The 15,921-nt window shown below is 33.6% G+C and overlaps 1 protein-coding gene across 1 annotated transcript in view; it reads right to left on the bottom strand.

Annotated features, from left to right (window-relative positions):
• The window catches only part of MBD2 (methyl-CpG binding domain protein 2), a 79,765-nt gene that overhangs the window by 50,933 nt on the left and 12,911 nt on the right, over positions 1-15,921 (bottom strand). Inside the window, exons 2-3 of the mRNA XM_072606019.1 lie at positions 11,509-11,668; positions 4,153-4,290 (exon numbers count right to left, since the gene is read on the bottom strand). Coding sequence (XP_072462120.1) covers positions 4,153-4,290; positions 11,509-11,668 — 298 coding nt within the window. The remainder of the gene's footprint in view (positions 1-4,152; positions 4,291-11,508; positions 11,669-15,921) is intronic.

Raw genomic sequence — 15,921 nt, 5'->3', positions numbered from 1 at the left:
ATGAGAGCAATAGAAATACAAAACAAAACAAAAAGATCCCTAAACAGCTTCTCCCCAGCTTTGAAAATATTCTCCCCATTTAAAAAAAATAGTACAATGAAAACTCTAAAAGAAATTTGTTTTGATAATCTGGCAAGATCAACAATGTTTGTAGTGTGCTATTACATTCAACAAAGCTTCTAGAACTTAACCAAGAAATAGCAAAAACATTAAGTTTCCAGTCCTACAAGCTGAAAATGCATGTAACAACAATATCAAAAGAATTAAGACTCTCAACTGATGACCTATGAAATAAAAAATAATAACATATCAGGAAGAAGAATGTCAAAACAATTAGCACGGAATAGAATGAGTTCTTCCTGTGTTGATAAAGATAAATTTGGAAAAATGTTATTCAGGGTATTATGAAATTGACTGGCAAATATTCTAAGAGCCCCACTAATCTGATTAAAATTCCAATAGATTTTTCTGATTTGGATATCAATCAACCCATGAGAATTAAATTGTTCATTAAAAATGCCAGTGGGGGCTATATTAAAATGATTATTGCACAACTTACTAGTAATACACAAAATACTTTTCTGAACTACCCAGTATGGCTATTGTCATTAATTGTTATTTAATAACAAAGATCAAATCATCTTAGGCAATATGTCCAACACTGACTGGCTACTTACCCCACCATGTTTTATAAATATGATCTCTTGAAATTAATCTCTTTAGATGTAAACAAGAAAACCACAGCTAGATTCTATTTAAGGCATTTTTTTTTTATGTTGCCTTATTTGATGGTAACAGTTTTTAGTCTTTTCAACTGTAATAGAATTATCAAAGTCACTAAACTAAAAAGATTCACAAAATACAAAATGTTACTTAGGTTACTTAGTGTAGTAACTTAGGTTACTACACATTATTAACTAGGTGGCTCAATGGATAAAATGCTGGGCTCGGAGTTAGGAAACCTTGAGTTCAAATTCTGCTTCAGCTACTAACTAGATACATGAGCCTGGGCAAGACAGTTAAATTGTTTACCTCAGTTTGCTTATGTGTAAAATGGGGATAATAACAGTGCCTACCACACAAGGTTGTTGTGAGGGTCAAATGAGATAATAACTGTAAAGCATTTAGCTCAGAGCCTGGCACACAGCACTACAGAAGTGTTAGCTGTTATTATTATTGCTGTTTAATGTAAAGTCTGGCAGAATGACTTTATTTTCTAAATTATTATTTTGTAAATAAATATCTTCAAAACTACTCATTCGAAGAAAATTATACCAGAAGTCTGGAAACCTAAATCCCAGTCTATGCCTTAATATCAAATTCATAAAAAGGAGCTATGTTTCCTGCTTTCCATTTTATCTCACAGAGTGAAGCACCTTGATTTATTAAAAAAGTACTCAATTATTAAACTATGAGAATATAAAACAAAACTCAGTATTTAATTCAATTGTTCAGTGAGTTTAAAAAAATGTCCCCTGAAGGAACTTCGGCACCCATTCAATAATTCAATTGAACAAATTTATAAAATATCAAAGACAAATTAAGGCTCTTGAGGGTGAGGCTATTTATGAATGTCCTAGCACTATCTCAACAAGAACTCAATGTCATTTATTTTTAACTAAACATGTAAAATCTGTTTCTACAGCTGGAAAAACCATTTTTAAGGTTCCTTTCAGTTCCAATGCTATGACTCAAAGGTCTTTTACAATAAATTGCGACTGATCAAACACTGGTTTCTGTTATAATTAATTTTAACCAGAATGGCTAAAATAGGACAGAAAAAACTACTAAAAACACTAGCAGAATAAATTTTCCTCCTCTTTCTATCTTTTCCTATGCCAGCCTAAAATAGAGTCCTCTCTCTAATACTGAACAAGGAACTATGAAACAATATCAATATGATGTTTATACAGAAGATAAAGAAGGGGGAAAATAGGTAATTTTCCTATGATAATTAAATTTTATTATCATCCAGGAAAAATTCCTACCCAGAAAAGGAATAGGAAAACTAAGTAATAGTCCATATTTTAGAAGAAGTATTTTCCTCCATAGTTTTAATACTTCCTAGTTACACTGGAAAGAAAGAAAGATAAAAACTCCAACATAAATTGATTCAAAATTTGATTTGGTTTTGTTTGTTGGGTTTTGGGTTTTGTTTTTTGTTTTTTTTCTGATATAAAGCCATGCTAAAACCATCTTCAGACCTTCAAAATTATTCTTAAATTTCTCACTTCAGGATACTAATGTCCTCAAAGCCATTTCAACATGATTACTAATGATGTCTAAAATTTATGGTAAAAAAAATAAGATAACATATAAAAAGCACTTTGGAAACCTTAAAGCACTATTAAATGTTAGATATTATTACTAAAAATACAATTATCATTAAATTTCTCCTGCAAGTGACTGAAACACTCCTCATTTTGGTCTATGATCAAGACACTATGGCTTATTGAATGTGCTCTTGCAAGGAAAAGATGAAGATGGAGTCTGTAAAATAGTGTCTATTCTACATAGGAAATCAAAATCTACAATCAAAAAGGTATTATTTAAAGATATCATTCCACCTTCTTTATCTTTTGGACCTACTCCCTCTCCCTTAAAAGGGAAGTCTTACCCAATTATGTACTAAAAGTCATTACTAAATGAAAATCTTTAGGATAGGAGAGAATTTTTTAATTACCAAAAAGCCAAAGGAAAAGATGTTCAAGATTTTAGACAGTCTCTGAAAAAAGAAAATAATCAGAAGAACTTTATCCAAGGAGACAAAGTTCTGAATGGCAGAATTTCTTCACTGTTGTAATGAATGTACTAGATCCAACCACCAGCAGTTTGATGACTATCACTATAGCAGTGGTTAAACAGAAGTTCAAAGCCTAGTACCAAAAAAATGAATGGCTCAAAGGAAAACCTAAGTGGTGACAAGAACCTATAGGCACATGCAGGTATGCATCTTTTAGATTGGATGTGATACACTTACATGGCCCCTGCTGATTCTCTTGGGGACCAACAGTAAAGCAAGTTTAGACCTTCAATTCTTGAGACATCTATAGCAAGATGCTGATCCAATGTGGCTCCAAATATCTTCTGTTTTCCTGGCTGACCTGAAGAGGAAAAAACACTACAGAGGATGTGGGAACTGAATTTCTTTACGTACAGCCTCTTCTAGGGCAACTGTCTGAAAGTTTGGCCAAATCCTTATGAGGTCTGAAGATGAAAAATTTAAGGGACTAATGAAAACCAAAATTAAAATGAAAGGGTAGAGTGAGACAACTGAATTTGAAAGGGAATGAAAGAGCAAAAGTCAAAGTTGTAAGTAAATCAGTACTTTCTGTTCCTCAGCTAGGAAGAAGCAGGAAAAAAGAGAACAAAACTACTTATTGTTGTCTTTACCCCCAACCAGCACTAAAAACCACTGAAGTAGCTAAGCTTTTTAAATACCAACAGGAGTAAAAGATCTCTCTAAACCTTTGAAAAGTCTCTGTCCTCTAGCTGTATGACATTATTACGCAACAGGTAGGCCTTTCTGATAATAACTGCATATTTTAATTTCTGAGAATAGATCCTGTTAGTGAATAGCTGGATATAAAGACGAAAGGGAGTTTAAATTAAATTTTATAAAAAATGGAAGATGTACAGGGATATAATATACTGTTTTGATAAAAAAAATTTTCATATAATTAAAGGGGATTAAACGAAATAAGGAATCAAAAGCAAGTCAGTTTTGAATCAATAAGAAAGTCTTTTATTAAAATAAATAAACTTTACATATCACCCCCTTATGAAACACTATTTTTAGAAACTTAACTTTTAAAAATTCAGATTCTAATGGGGAAGGGGGAAAGGGTATAACAGGCTAAAGTTGATACTCATTACTGTCAAACTATTAGATTTTACATATAAGTGGGTATCATAAAAACATTCCAATAGTAAAATTAAGAAATTATATATTGATAGTATGAAAACAAATTCCACAAAATATCTTTAAAATTCACTTTATAGTTCTATCTTATTTTCTTGTTTTTGTGTAGTACTCTAGCATATGACTTACTTTCCAAACATCATAAAAATTAATATTAGTTTACTTGAATTTCTTCCAGTCATAATAGTGAATCCTGAATTGTAAGGCTGGAAAACTGATGATACCCTTACCTGACGTGGTTGTTCGTTCATTCGTTGAGGATCCGATTTTACTTTATTACTAGGATGGTTTGTGACTTTAGTTACAGGTTGTTTGAAAATAGATGCTGTCTGTCTAATTGGCAATGTTGTATTCAAATCTGGTTTACCCTGTAAATGCAAATATAATTCTTTAATGACAAAAATAACACACATGAAGACAATCAAATTAATTCATTTTTACTGGATTGTGATATATTTACTGTGAGATGCTATGCTGAAAAGAATACTAATGTTGAAATCAAAAGAGTTGGGTATTAGACTCCACCATTAACTAGTTGTATGACCTTAATAAAGAATTTAATTTCTTGAGGCCTTTGCTTTTTCCTTTGGGTAAAATGAGGGTTCTGAACTCTGATATTCTTTGCAAGTCTAACTGTCCTAATTCTATGAAATATGGATTCCAGTGAAGATTACTTTAAATGTTTAAGTCAATCTTCTTGGCACTTTAAATACATTGACATAAACTGACTGATACAGGGTGTCCCAAAGTTCTTTAACAATACTAAACTGTATAGTTTACTGTAGTAAGACTTTTAGAATATTCTGTATTCACTTTTATAGCAAAACATCATTTTTACATTTGTGTGTAAGAGAGGCATCATGACAGTTAAACTTTGAGAAGAAAGATTTGGGTTCAAATCCCACCTATGACACTACTTATGTAACCATAGTCAAGTTATTTCTCTTGGAGCATGTTTCCTCATCTGTCAAATGAGGGGAAAGGGTGAGGGATTAGATGGCCTCTAAAGGCCCTTAAAGCTCTAAGTCTTTAGCCTATAAATCTAAAATAATTTAAAATACTTTAAATCAAATAATTTGAGGCAGTTGTACAGAAATATTAAGAATAAGACTTTTAGAGTATGCTCCAGTTTCAGAATTTCAAATCATTTATACACCTTATCAAATGGAAAATTAAAAGGTAAACTATATTTCAGCATTAAATTGACTCCTTGACTGGAATCCAGAGTTACATGAATCCACAAAGGAAAGCTTTTTTACAGGTGTAGTAGTATAAATGAAGGGTTTTTCCACTACCCTTTAAGGGGCATATTTTGTCCTGCAGAGATAGAATGGGAGCAACATAGCTGGGGGAGGAAGAGTTCTTTTTTTTTCCATTAAACAGTTTACTATCTTTCTTCCTGAGCTAAAAATGCCTTTTTCCCCAAACATTTTATACAATGAAGTAAATTTATTGCTTTCAGAAAACTGGCAGCAATATCCAAGTTTACACATGTCTGTTTTCAAAAATCTTTATATATCTAAAATGCATTTATATATCCTCCATTAGTATCTTGAAAAAGTTATCTCATATCATATGAGAAATGATTTGATCTCTGTGAACAATGACTTCAATGAACAAATCACTTCCACACAGATCGATTCAAGGAAAACTGTACACCTTCATCAATCCTTCTTTCAGTACGATATAGAAATTATGTGAAAACCTGAAATCAAGGTATGCGGTAACAAAAACATCATAATCATTTTTAATGTTCCTGTGCAACTTAGTTTCAAAACTTGTTGACCGGTCATTTCAGTTGTGGCCAACTCTTTGTGACCCCATTTGGGTTTTCTTGGCAAAGATACTGAAATGGTTTGCCATTTCCTCCTCAACTTCATTTTACAGATGAGGAAACTAAGACAAATAGGGTTAAGTGACCTGCTCAGGATCACATAGCTAGCAAGCGTCTGAGGTCAAATTTGAACTTAGGAAGATAAATGGACCCAACTCCAGGCCCAACAGTCTATTCGTGGAGAAAATTACTTAATTTTACTTAAAAAAAAAAACAACAAACTTTTACTCACAGCATGAGTTATAAAAAGTAAACAATTCCTCAAGATTATAGTTTTTTAAAGTCATATATTTAATGCCACTTGGCAAACATCATAAGCACCTACTGTGTAAGGCACTGTGCCAGACTTTGAAGATAAAAAGACAAAAAAACAAAATAATTTGTGCCCTTAAGGAGTTTACATTATATACTAGGAAGAAACAATATGCATACAAATGAAAGTAATTACTAGACAGGTAACAGTGGGGAGAGGGGAGTAGAACCAAAAAAAAAAAGTCTCACAAAGGAGAAGGCATCCATCCTCTGTTTTGAAGGAAACTAGCATCTCTATAAGGTATAAGCAAAGAGTGAATTCAAGACAACACTTGTACAAAAGAATCAAGGAGGGGAGAGGAACTTTGTTATGTGTGGGGAACAACTAGGAGCCAGTGTGATGGGAATGGGCAGTGCATTAAGGAGAATAATATGACATGAAATTGGAGATGAGACTGTGGAAGTTTTTAAAGCCAGAGTTAAGATTTTATATTTTATCCTAGAAGCAATATGGAGCCACGGAAAATATATAAGTAGGGCATGCATGACATGTCCAGTCTGATGGCTGTGTCAGTCACTTAATGACCCAGGACAAGTCATTTAAGCACCATCTTTCTCTCAATTTCCTCAATAGTAAAATGGGGATAATATAACATCTACAAGGTTATTTGAAGGATCAAATGGGATAATATTTGTAACGTATTCTGCACTCTTTAACGTATAAAGCACTCTTAAAAATGCTAGCTATTACTAAATGCAGTGAAGAGAACAGAAGGCCAGAAAGAATCAGACACAAGAAGGACAATTTGGAAGTTACACACTGAATAGGTTATATATATTTTTTTCAAAACAACAAACTGTACATACTAGATATGCACATTTTCATGCACAATATTTTTGTTATATGTATTAAAATTTCAACTTAATTTGTTGCTTAAGTTAAGAACAAAAAAATATGATACATATCTCCATAAACATGGAGAGAAGGGAAAAGATTTGAGATTTAGCAGAATTAAAACTGACAAGACTTGACAGCTAATGGGATATGGGAGTTGAGGAAGAGGGAAGTCAAACAAGACAGATTGTGAACCTGAGTGACAGTGAAAAAATGGCAGTACTATCAACATAAATGAGGAAGTTTAGACCAAGGATGTGTTTGCAGGAGGGGAGCGGAAATAAAATGAATACAAATTGGGATATGTTGAGCTTGAGATACCTATGGGTCATGGATTTCTCAGCTGAAATTAACAGCAGAGAGTTCACAATATGTCACTAGAGCTCAGTAGTAAAATGAAGGGTACATATTTAGATTTGGAAGTCATCTGTACATAGACAAATGAACCCACAAATGCTGGTAAGATCACCAATGGAAAGTAAATAAAAAGCGAGTCTAGGACAGAGCCTCGGAGAGTAACTGCACTTACCCAGAAGGAAAAGGTGACAGAGGAGCAAAGGAGACTGAGTATGAAGTGTGAGACAAGCAGGAACAGAGTCAAGACAGAGTAAGACCAAAAAGCTGAGCCAGGAGGAGGAGAGGTCAAGAGGCACAAGGGTTGAGAAAGGATCTTTGCATTTAACACTTAAGAATTCATTGCTACCCTTCAAGAGGCAGTTTTAATCAAATGTTAGGGTCGTAATCCACTGAAAAAAGTGAGTGCGCTAGGCAACTGTTTCTAGGAGGTTAGCTGAAAAAAGAGTAAGGATGACAGCTTGAGAGAACAAAAGAGTAAACTGATAGATTTTTTTTTGTTATGTTCTATCATATTTTTATTTATTTTGTTAAATATTTCCCAGTTACATTTTTTTTGACTATCTTAAATTTATTTATGTAAGTTTTCAACACTCATTTCCACAAAATTTTGGGTTCCAAATTTTCTCCCCATTTTAAACTGATAGATTTTTAAGGCTGAAAATTCTTGGACATGTTATTAGGCATGTTATTGGATCTGGAGAGACTGAATAAAAAAACAAAAGGAATGACCAAGATGACAAACTACTGGAGGAGATGGAAGAAATGTTATCAAAAGTACAAGTGAAGAATTTACCTTTACACATCTACATTTTCAGTAGAGAAAGAAATCTTCTAATAGGGAGAGGGAAAAGAGGTGGTATAAGAGGTCTAAGAAAAGAGGGGATTTAAAAGAGCCACTGTGGAGAATGTGATAGTTCATCAAGGAAGTAAGAAACATCAAATAAATTCAGTTAGGAAAAGTAATCTATACCTCCTGTACACATTTAAGTTTTCCAAACAATTTGAAATCATGAAATAAAACGTCCATAGCCTTTGACTCTCAGATTCCACTGCTAGGCTATATATGTCCCCCAAAAACGTCAAAGACAGAAAGAAAGGTCTTAAAGATTCTACAATAGTCATAACAGCACTTTTTGTGTCAGCAAAAAAAACAGAAATAAAGCAGATGTCCAGTGTTTGGAAAATAGACAATTGTGATACATGAATGTAATGGAATTTACTATACTCTAAGAAATGATGACTGTGAAGAATTCAAAAAAGCATGGAAAGACATATAAACTGATTCAGAGTAAAGTAAGCAGAATCAGAGAAATAGTAAGTGCAATGACCACGTAAATAGAAAACAAAAAGAGAATCTGAATATTGTGTAAACATGGTAAACAAAAAAAAGAGTTGAGAAACTACACCTCTCTTATTTGCAGAGATGGAGGTGGATGTTTTGGAATACCACATATGCCATCAGAATTTGTTTATATGTTGTTTGGTTTTGCTGAACTACTTTTTTTCCTCTTTTTTTCTTTGGTACAGGGATTGCTTACTGGGTAGGAAGGGGGAGGGATAGATGCAGAAATGAAGGTTATATAAATACAAAAAAAAGCAAGAAAAATAAGGATTTTTTAAAAAATTAGTCACCAAAATTATTCAAAGTTCATTGTTTCCTACCCTCAAAAAATAAATCCTAGCTTTCCAAAGTCCAATCACCAAAAACAAATTACCTAGACACATTTTTAGACTACCAGAAGCTGAACAGATATAGTAGACAATCTCCAACTTACTAACAGGTTGTGTTTCAAAAGCTCTTCATAATTGATTGTTTGGAAATCAGAATGTATTCCCTAAAAAAACAATGCTACAAATGGTAGAAAGATTCCCAAGCCATCATATAAACTCATTTAACCTATAACATACTCGAAGCATTGTGCTATACTAATAATACTAATGAATTTAAATACCATACTAAAGACTTTAATACCATGTGCAACAATATTTTTATAGGATTACTCATTTGGGGCTCTTTACCTTTTTTTAGTTCTCAAACTATTGGGCAAGAGGAATCTGTAGTCCCTCAACTACTCTAATTCCATGGTGCTACTTCTTAGGTTAAATGAGTTTGCATTTAATTTATTAAGCACTTATATGCCAAGCACTGTCTTAAGTGATTTAGAAATATTACCTCCCTTGATAATCCTGCAATAACCAGTGGAGGAAGAAAAGTGAATGTAAAAAGAGTCAACAAATAGAAAAGGGAAAGAGAAACAAATCCCAAATGATAAAAGAAGCCATTTTTTTGAAATTTAGTTTCACTCTCTCTCATATGTAATCAGACATGAAATCTCCATTCAATCTCAATCTTTTTTTTTTTTTTTTTTTTTTTAGCTAGGGAATCCCTATCTAGCCCAGGCCTGAAGTGACCACTCACAAGCCTGATCCCACTACTGATCACCACAAAAGCTTTGTACTCTGTTTCCAACCTAGGTCACTTTGTACTTCTTTAGATAGCCTAGTGGCCCCCTGTTCCAGGGGGCTTTCCATATTGGTCCTACATTCAGTATGGACACTTAATCATCTTTAGCCCTACTGCAACTCAGAACTGAGCTCAAGCAATCCATAGCCTCAGACTCCCCAACCTCATTATCTCCTATCAAAGGTCCCTTCCTATCTTCTGCTCTAGTACAACAACTTTATACCATCCAAGTGGACTACTGAAATAGCATCCTAAACTTTGGTCACCCTCATGCCCTAAATTGAGAGTTCCACCCAAAGAAAAATAAATTTTGATGGCTAAAAGCTGCCTAGTTATCTTAGGTTTTACTTGCTAGATTTCTTTCTTAAAGACCATGCCTTAAACCCAATTCACTCTGACTCTCATTGACTGGCCAACATTAGGTCCCTGCCCAAGCACCACTTAATGGTTATTTTTTGGGCCCAGATGGCTCAGAGTGAATGCAAATAGTAAATGTTTCCAATTCATTTGCAAGTCATGGCATCATCTTCCTCGTGTCATGGTCCTCTTTGAGAACAAATGACAAACCACAACCACAGCTTACCCTCATTTTTCATACCCCATGGCAGAAGAATATTCCTTATGAACAGATAAGGTCATATCATTCTTCTACTCAAAAGCCTGCAGAAATAATATAAAACAAAATTCAAATTCCTCAGCCTAGTGTTCAGGACCTTCATAATGTGGCATCATCCTACCTTTCCCCCTTTAGTTCATACTTTTCCTTGCTTTATGTGTTCTGGACTAAAGTCAAACTGAATAACTTCTCTTGTTTCCCTATGATTTTCCATCTCCATACCTTTGCTCACATTGCACCATCTAACTAGAATGTCCACTGCCCTCTTCCCTCACTTCCAATCTAAAACATTCTTACCGAGCAGTTAGCTCAGCTCAAAGCAGACAATTTACCCTACTTCACTTAAATTGGAAATAAACCCCACTCTGCTCTCACATAGCACTCTGCACCTCTCACACACACTTTTCATGTATTATTCTCATTTAGGAATATGTCTGTACTCTGCTATTGGACTACAAATTAAATAAGGGTAAGTGAATAGGTCTAATTGAAATTTTGTATTTCCCTCAGAAAATGAAACAGCACTCTATACAAAGCAGGGTCTTAGCAAATATTTGTGATATTTGAACACTGGATTTATACATAAGTCAAGGCTTGCCTGTGTTCTTAATTTATACAAAATGTTGTCCAAAATACACTTTACTGAAGATGGGGAAGAGGATTCTGGAAAGATCTGGAAAGTCATGAGGGAGGGAATTGGACTAAATGACCTCTAAGGTCATTTCCAACTCTAAATCTACATTCTGATTACCTAATTCAGAAAACAAAAGATAAATATTAGAATAGTGAATATGAACAGAAAAACTTCTTATAAGTAACAGGCCAAGAAAGTTCTCCTCTCTACTCTCCCTCCAATTACCCTAAAAAAGTCATAGTATATTTTGCTTTCCCAAAGGAAGATTAAAATGTTTCTTATAAATGATTTACAAATGATTCATACTACACAGATATACACTGCCAGATGTAAGAAAAGAAGCTGTTTACATTTGACATAGTGCATTTATAGGTTTATTTTTTTTTGCAGCAGTAGAAAAATGTTGATCAATGGAAATGACAAAAGCTAATGACAATCTAAAAATTTAATAACAAAAAATGATAGGTGAGTATGCTGGAAAATGTGTTTCATAATCCTACAGAATTTATATATAGCTATAAATAATAAACAAACCTTATTTTGATTGAGAGGATCATTCCGCAGTCTCTGTTTATTTTTCTGTAATTTACTAGGCATCATCTTTCCAGTTCTGAAGTCAAAACTGCTAAGATCAACAGTATTTCCCAGGTACCTTGCCAATTGAGGCTTGCTTCTGAACTTCTTACCACTCGGACTAGAAAATTAAAAAAAAAAAAAGCTCATTATATTTTATGTAGCCTTATGAAAAAATGCTCTAAATCATTATTGATTAGAGAAATGCAAATTAAAACAACCTTGAGATGTCATTTTACACCTACCAGATTGGTTAAAACAATTGAAGGGTAAAATGACAAATATTGAAGGGGATGTGGAAAAAAATAGGGACACTAATTCAGTTTTGGTAGAATTGTGAATTGATCCAACCATTTTGGAGATCAATCTGGAATTATGCCCAGAGAGTTATCAAACTCCCTATACCATTGATATGTTATTGATCCAGCAATATCAGTAATAGGTATATTTCCAAAGATGATTAGGGATAAAGGAAAAGAACCTACATACTCTAAAATGTTTATAGCAGCTTGTGTTTATAGCAGTTGTGGTGGCAAAGAACTGGAAATTGCAGGGACACTCATCAATTGGGGAATGACTGAACAAGCTGTCATATATGATTGTGATGGAATACTACTACTGTGCTATAAGAAATGATGAGCTCAAGTGATCTTAGAAAAACATGGAAAGACTTACATGAAATAACAAAGAGTGAAATGAACAAAACCAGGAAAACATTGCATACAATGACAGCAATACTGTTTAAAGAATGAACTTTGAGTGAATGTTATTTTGCCTATTATAAATATTCTAACTATAAAAGACATAGTAGAAAAACACTATCTGCATCCAAAGAACTGATAAATAGAAATAGGTGTAGAATAATTTTCATTATATGCATATGTGTGTATATGCATGTATATGTATGTGTATATACCTATTTATGTCTAATGGTAGCCATCTACCACTAGAGTGGGGTAGGAAAAAAAGGGGGGGAAGAAATGCACACGATAATTTTGTTGTATATTTGAAAGAAATAGCAAATTGTGCATAACAGATTTGCAGTTTCATGTACAATCATAGTTTTTATTATACTATGTTATGGAAGTGCTTGTTTCATCCTATAAATATGAATTACTGTAATAAAAATAAAGGCAAAAATATGAATTATATGAGGAAAGATAGAAAAATACAGATATATATAGGTACACATATGTATATGAGATGAGACACAGTATTAGCCAGAGAACTACAATTGTATACACTCTAACTACATCTATATTTTTTAAAAGAAAAGAAAAATAGATTTTTTAGAAAGGTGACAAAATTTCAGCAGGTGTAGAAAATGCACAGACACTTACTTTATATTTTTTTTTGCATAATTCATAGGGTTTTCCCTTGTTAAAGTCCAGAAACTTGCCCTTTAATATGCATATTTGATTGCTGTTATTGACAGTTACAAAGTTTATAATAATTTTTAAAGAAAAAGTGACTGAATAGAACTTTCAACTCTTTTGAAAGTAGTAATCACACATTTAGAGAGATTTATTGGCAAGAATACATTTGTTAGCCTCCTCATTTTAGAGGATACTTTAATTTTCTAACTTTGGTGGTCAACAGTCCCCAAATCCTCTAACAACCGCATACTTGTTTCCTTCATTTCTTCCTCTTCTACTCAGACACAAAACCCATTTCTTTGCCTTTATTATTACAAACAATCTCTTCATCCATCTTTATTCTACCAGTCCACCCTAGTCTCACTTGCCTTCATACCTAGCATTAATCTGGCACTTCAGTGATCTAATATAATATCCCAAATTCTTTAATCTCCCATCTTCCAACCAGGCATTCCCAACCTGCAAATCCTATCTGAATAAGCACCATCATCTGATTTCTCTGTTCCTACTCAGCTGATCAACACAGGAAAAAAGTTGTGAAATCAATCTGATGTCATAACTACAAATGATGGTGCATAACCTCAGTTGGACTTTCACTGATGCCTAGCAATTCCTTTATGCTACTTTTACCAATCCTATGCCTCATAGCCCTACAATACTATTCCAAACCTTTTCCTCTTAAGTCACTAACTAGATCTCATTTCCCATACTTAACAATCTTTTTCATCAAGCAACGGAAGTTCCTGATCTTTCCTTCCCCTTTAAAACATCTTGCCTTCAAAAAAAAAATATGTACATCACTACCACTTTAATCAGGGACAGAAGCTCAGGTCACAATCACATAGAGGTAATAGTTGAAACTGGGGGAGTGAAAATAGAGAGGTCACCCTCTTCTCTCTTTACCCCCTCCCTTTCCCAAAGGTGAGGCAAGATCCTCCTCCAACAGCAACAGAAATGCCCTTCCCCTCCTCTTTTCCCCATTCACCCCTCCTCTCATGGCTTCCCTGAACCAATTTAGGATTCTTGACTGTTCATATAGTTTAAATGAGATGAAAATCACCAACTCTATTCCTTCCAGAGAGATGGAGAGACAACCAATCCTTACCATCTATCCTGCTTCTAGGTCCTGCAGACACCTGGTGGTTCTGTCATCTGATCTACTGATGCAACCTAAGGAACATGAGCCTTGCCACTGAGCCCTTGGGACTTCCTAACCTTTATATCCTTGCAGCTGAACTTTTTTTTTTTTTTAACGTGTCTTCTCCCCCATTTAAAGTATGAACTCCTTGGAGCACAAACAAGTCTTGCTTTTTCTGTTTGCATCCTCAATAGAGTGTTTGGTACATAGTAAGAGCTTAATAAATGCTTTTTCATTCCTCATTCACCAAACTGCTAAAGCCAAGAATAGAAATAAAAGAAGAAAGCTAAAGGACAATCTTTAGGAAGAGATTTAATATTTAGTGTGGTGAAAGACAAAGAGAAACCAGCAAAAGAGAATGAGAGCTACTAGAGAAGTTTTTTTAAAAGACAGGATAATTTGATGTCATGGAAGACAAGTGATAAATACCATACCAGTATCTTTATTTTTTAAATGTGTAAATGATTATGATATGTAAGCAGATAAAGTCCTGCTACTATACATGTTTTGCCAAGCAAGAGAAGTTTTATCATATAGAATATTTCAATATATCATATAGAATAGTTTTATCATATAGAATGAGGCATTAACATGGATTTCTACCTTAGTAGAATGTGATAAAATATAGTGAGGAATGTAGGCCCCAGGAGACCTGTCTTGAAATCTAATACCAACTCACATGCCCTACAACCCTGGTTAAGTCACTGTACATCTCTGAACACTTTACTTCTCTGTACAGTAAGAATTAGACTAGCTCTACCTACCTCTCACAAGGCTATTGTAAGGAAAGCACATGGTAAAACTTAAAGCACTATACAACTGCTAATTACTATTAGCTAGGATCATAGCTTTAGAGTTAGAAGGGACCTTATCTTAAAGATCAAGTTCAATTCACCCATGAATGTTGAATTAATGAATGAAAAAAGTATATATACTATATTTATACTAAGTATATATTTACTGTATTCAAAGCATTGTGCAAAGCACTGGGAATACAAATAGAAAAGACAGAATTGATTAGTTAATTTCTATATTTTAAGTGTGATTCAGTACCATTTATTTTGAATACTTAACAAATGAGCTGGCTCAGTTATGGAAAACAATAACGAGTGACTGAAAGGATGAAGTAATTAAATCCATAGATTCTCTGAACTATTTTAACCAATAATTTCAACTTCTTCCACTAGAAAAAAAAACTTTCATCAGCAATCATTTTCAAAAATTCACATGGTAAAATGAACTACTGCAGCTTTAGTTTCATCTTCATTTCTTCAACAGCTCTCTTCAGGAGAAACCAAAGAAGTAATGTGGCTAAGTGTACATGAATGCAATCAAATATTACTGCACAGTAAGAAATAATGACTATAAAGAACTGAGAAAAACATGGGAAGACTTATATGAATTGGTGCAAAACAAAGCAAGCAGAACAAGGAAAACAACAAACACAGCATCTACAATATTGAAATGGACACACCGCAAAAGAACACAAACAATCCTCACTACTGAATCATTATAATGACACCAAGACATAAAGAGAAGAAAATGTACTTCCCTCACTTCTTCACAGTGTACTATGTGTATGGGACATCGCAAGAAATGTTAGATTCCTGGGCTTTTTTTCTCTTTCTGTTTTAATTCTTTGCTAGAAGGGACAGCTTTTTGGATATGGAAATGGAGAAGGAACATTTAAAAACAAAGGTGAGATAAAAACAATATGTTAACATAATTTTTAAGAACCCAAAAAGCAGAAAATTAAAAACAGATGACTGAAATATATAATGCTTTAAATTTTAATTCATCATGCCAGTCTTTAAAAACTTCCATTTGAAATAGTCACAATTTTGTTTACAGATCTGCATC

This window comes from Notamacropus eugenii, chromosome 4, assembly GCF_028372415.1.
Source record: "Notamacropus eugenii isolate mMacEug1 chromosome 4, mMacEug1.pri_v2, whole genome shotgun sequence".
NCBI lineage: Eukaryota > Metazoa > Chordata > Mammalia > Diprotodontia > Macropodidae > Notamacropus > Notamacropus eugenii.
This window is presented reverse-complemented; position numbering and strand designations above follow the sequence as displayed.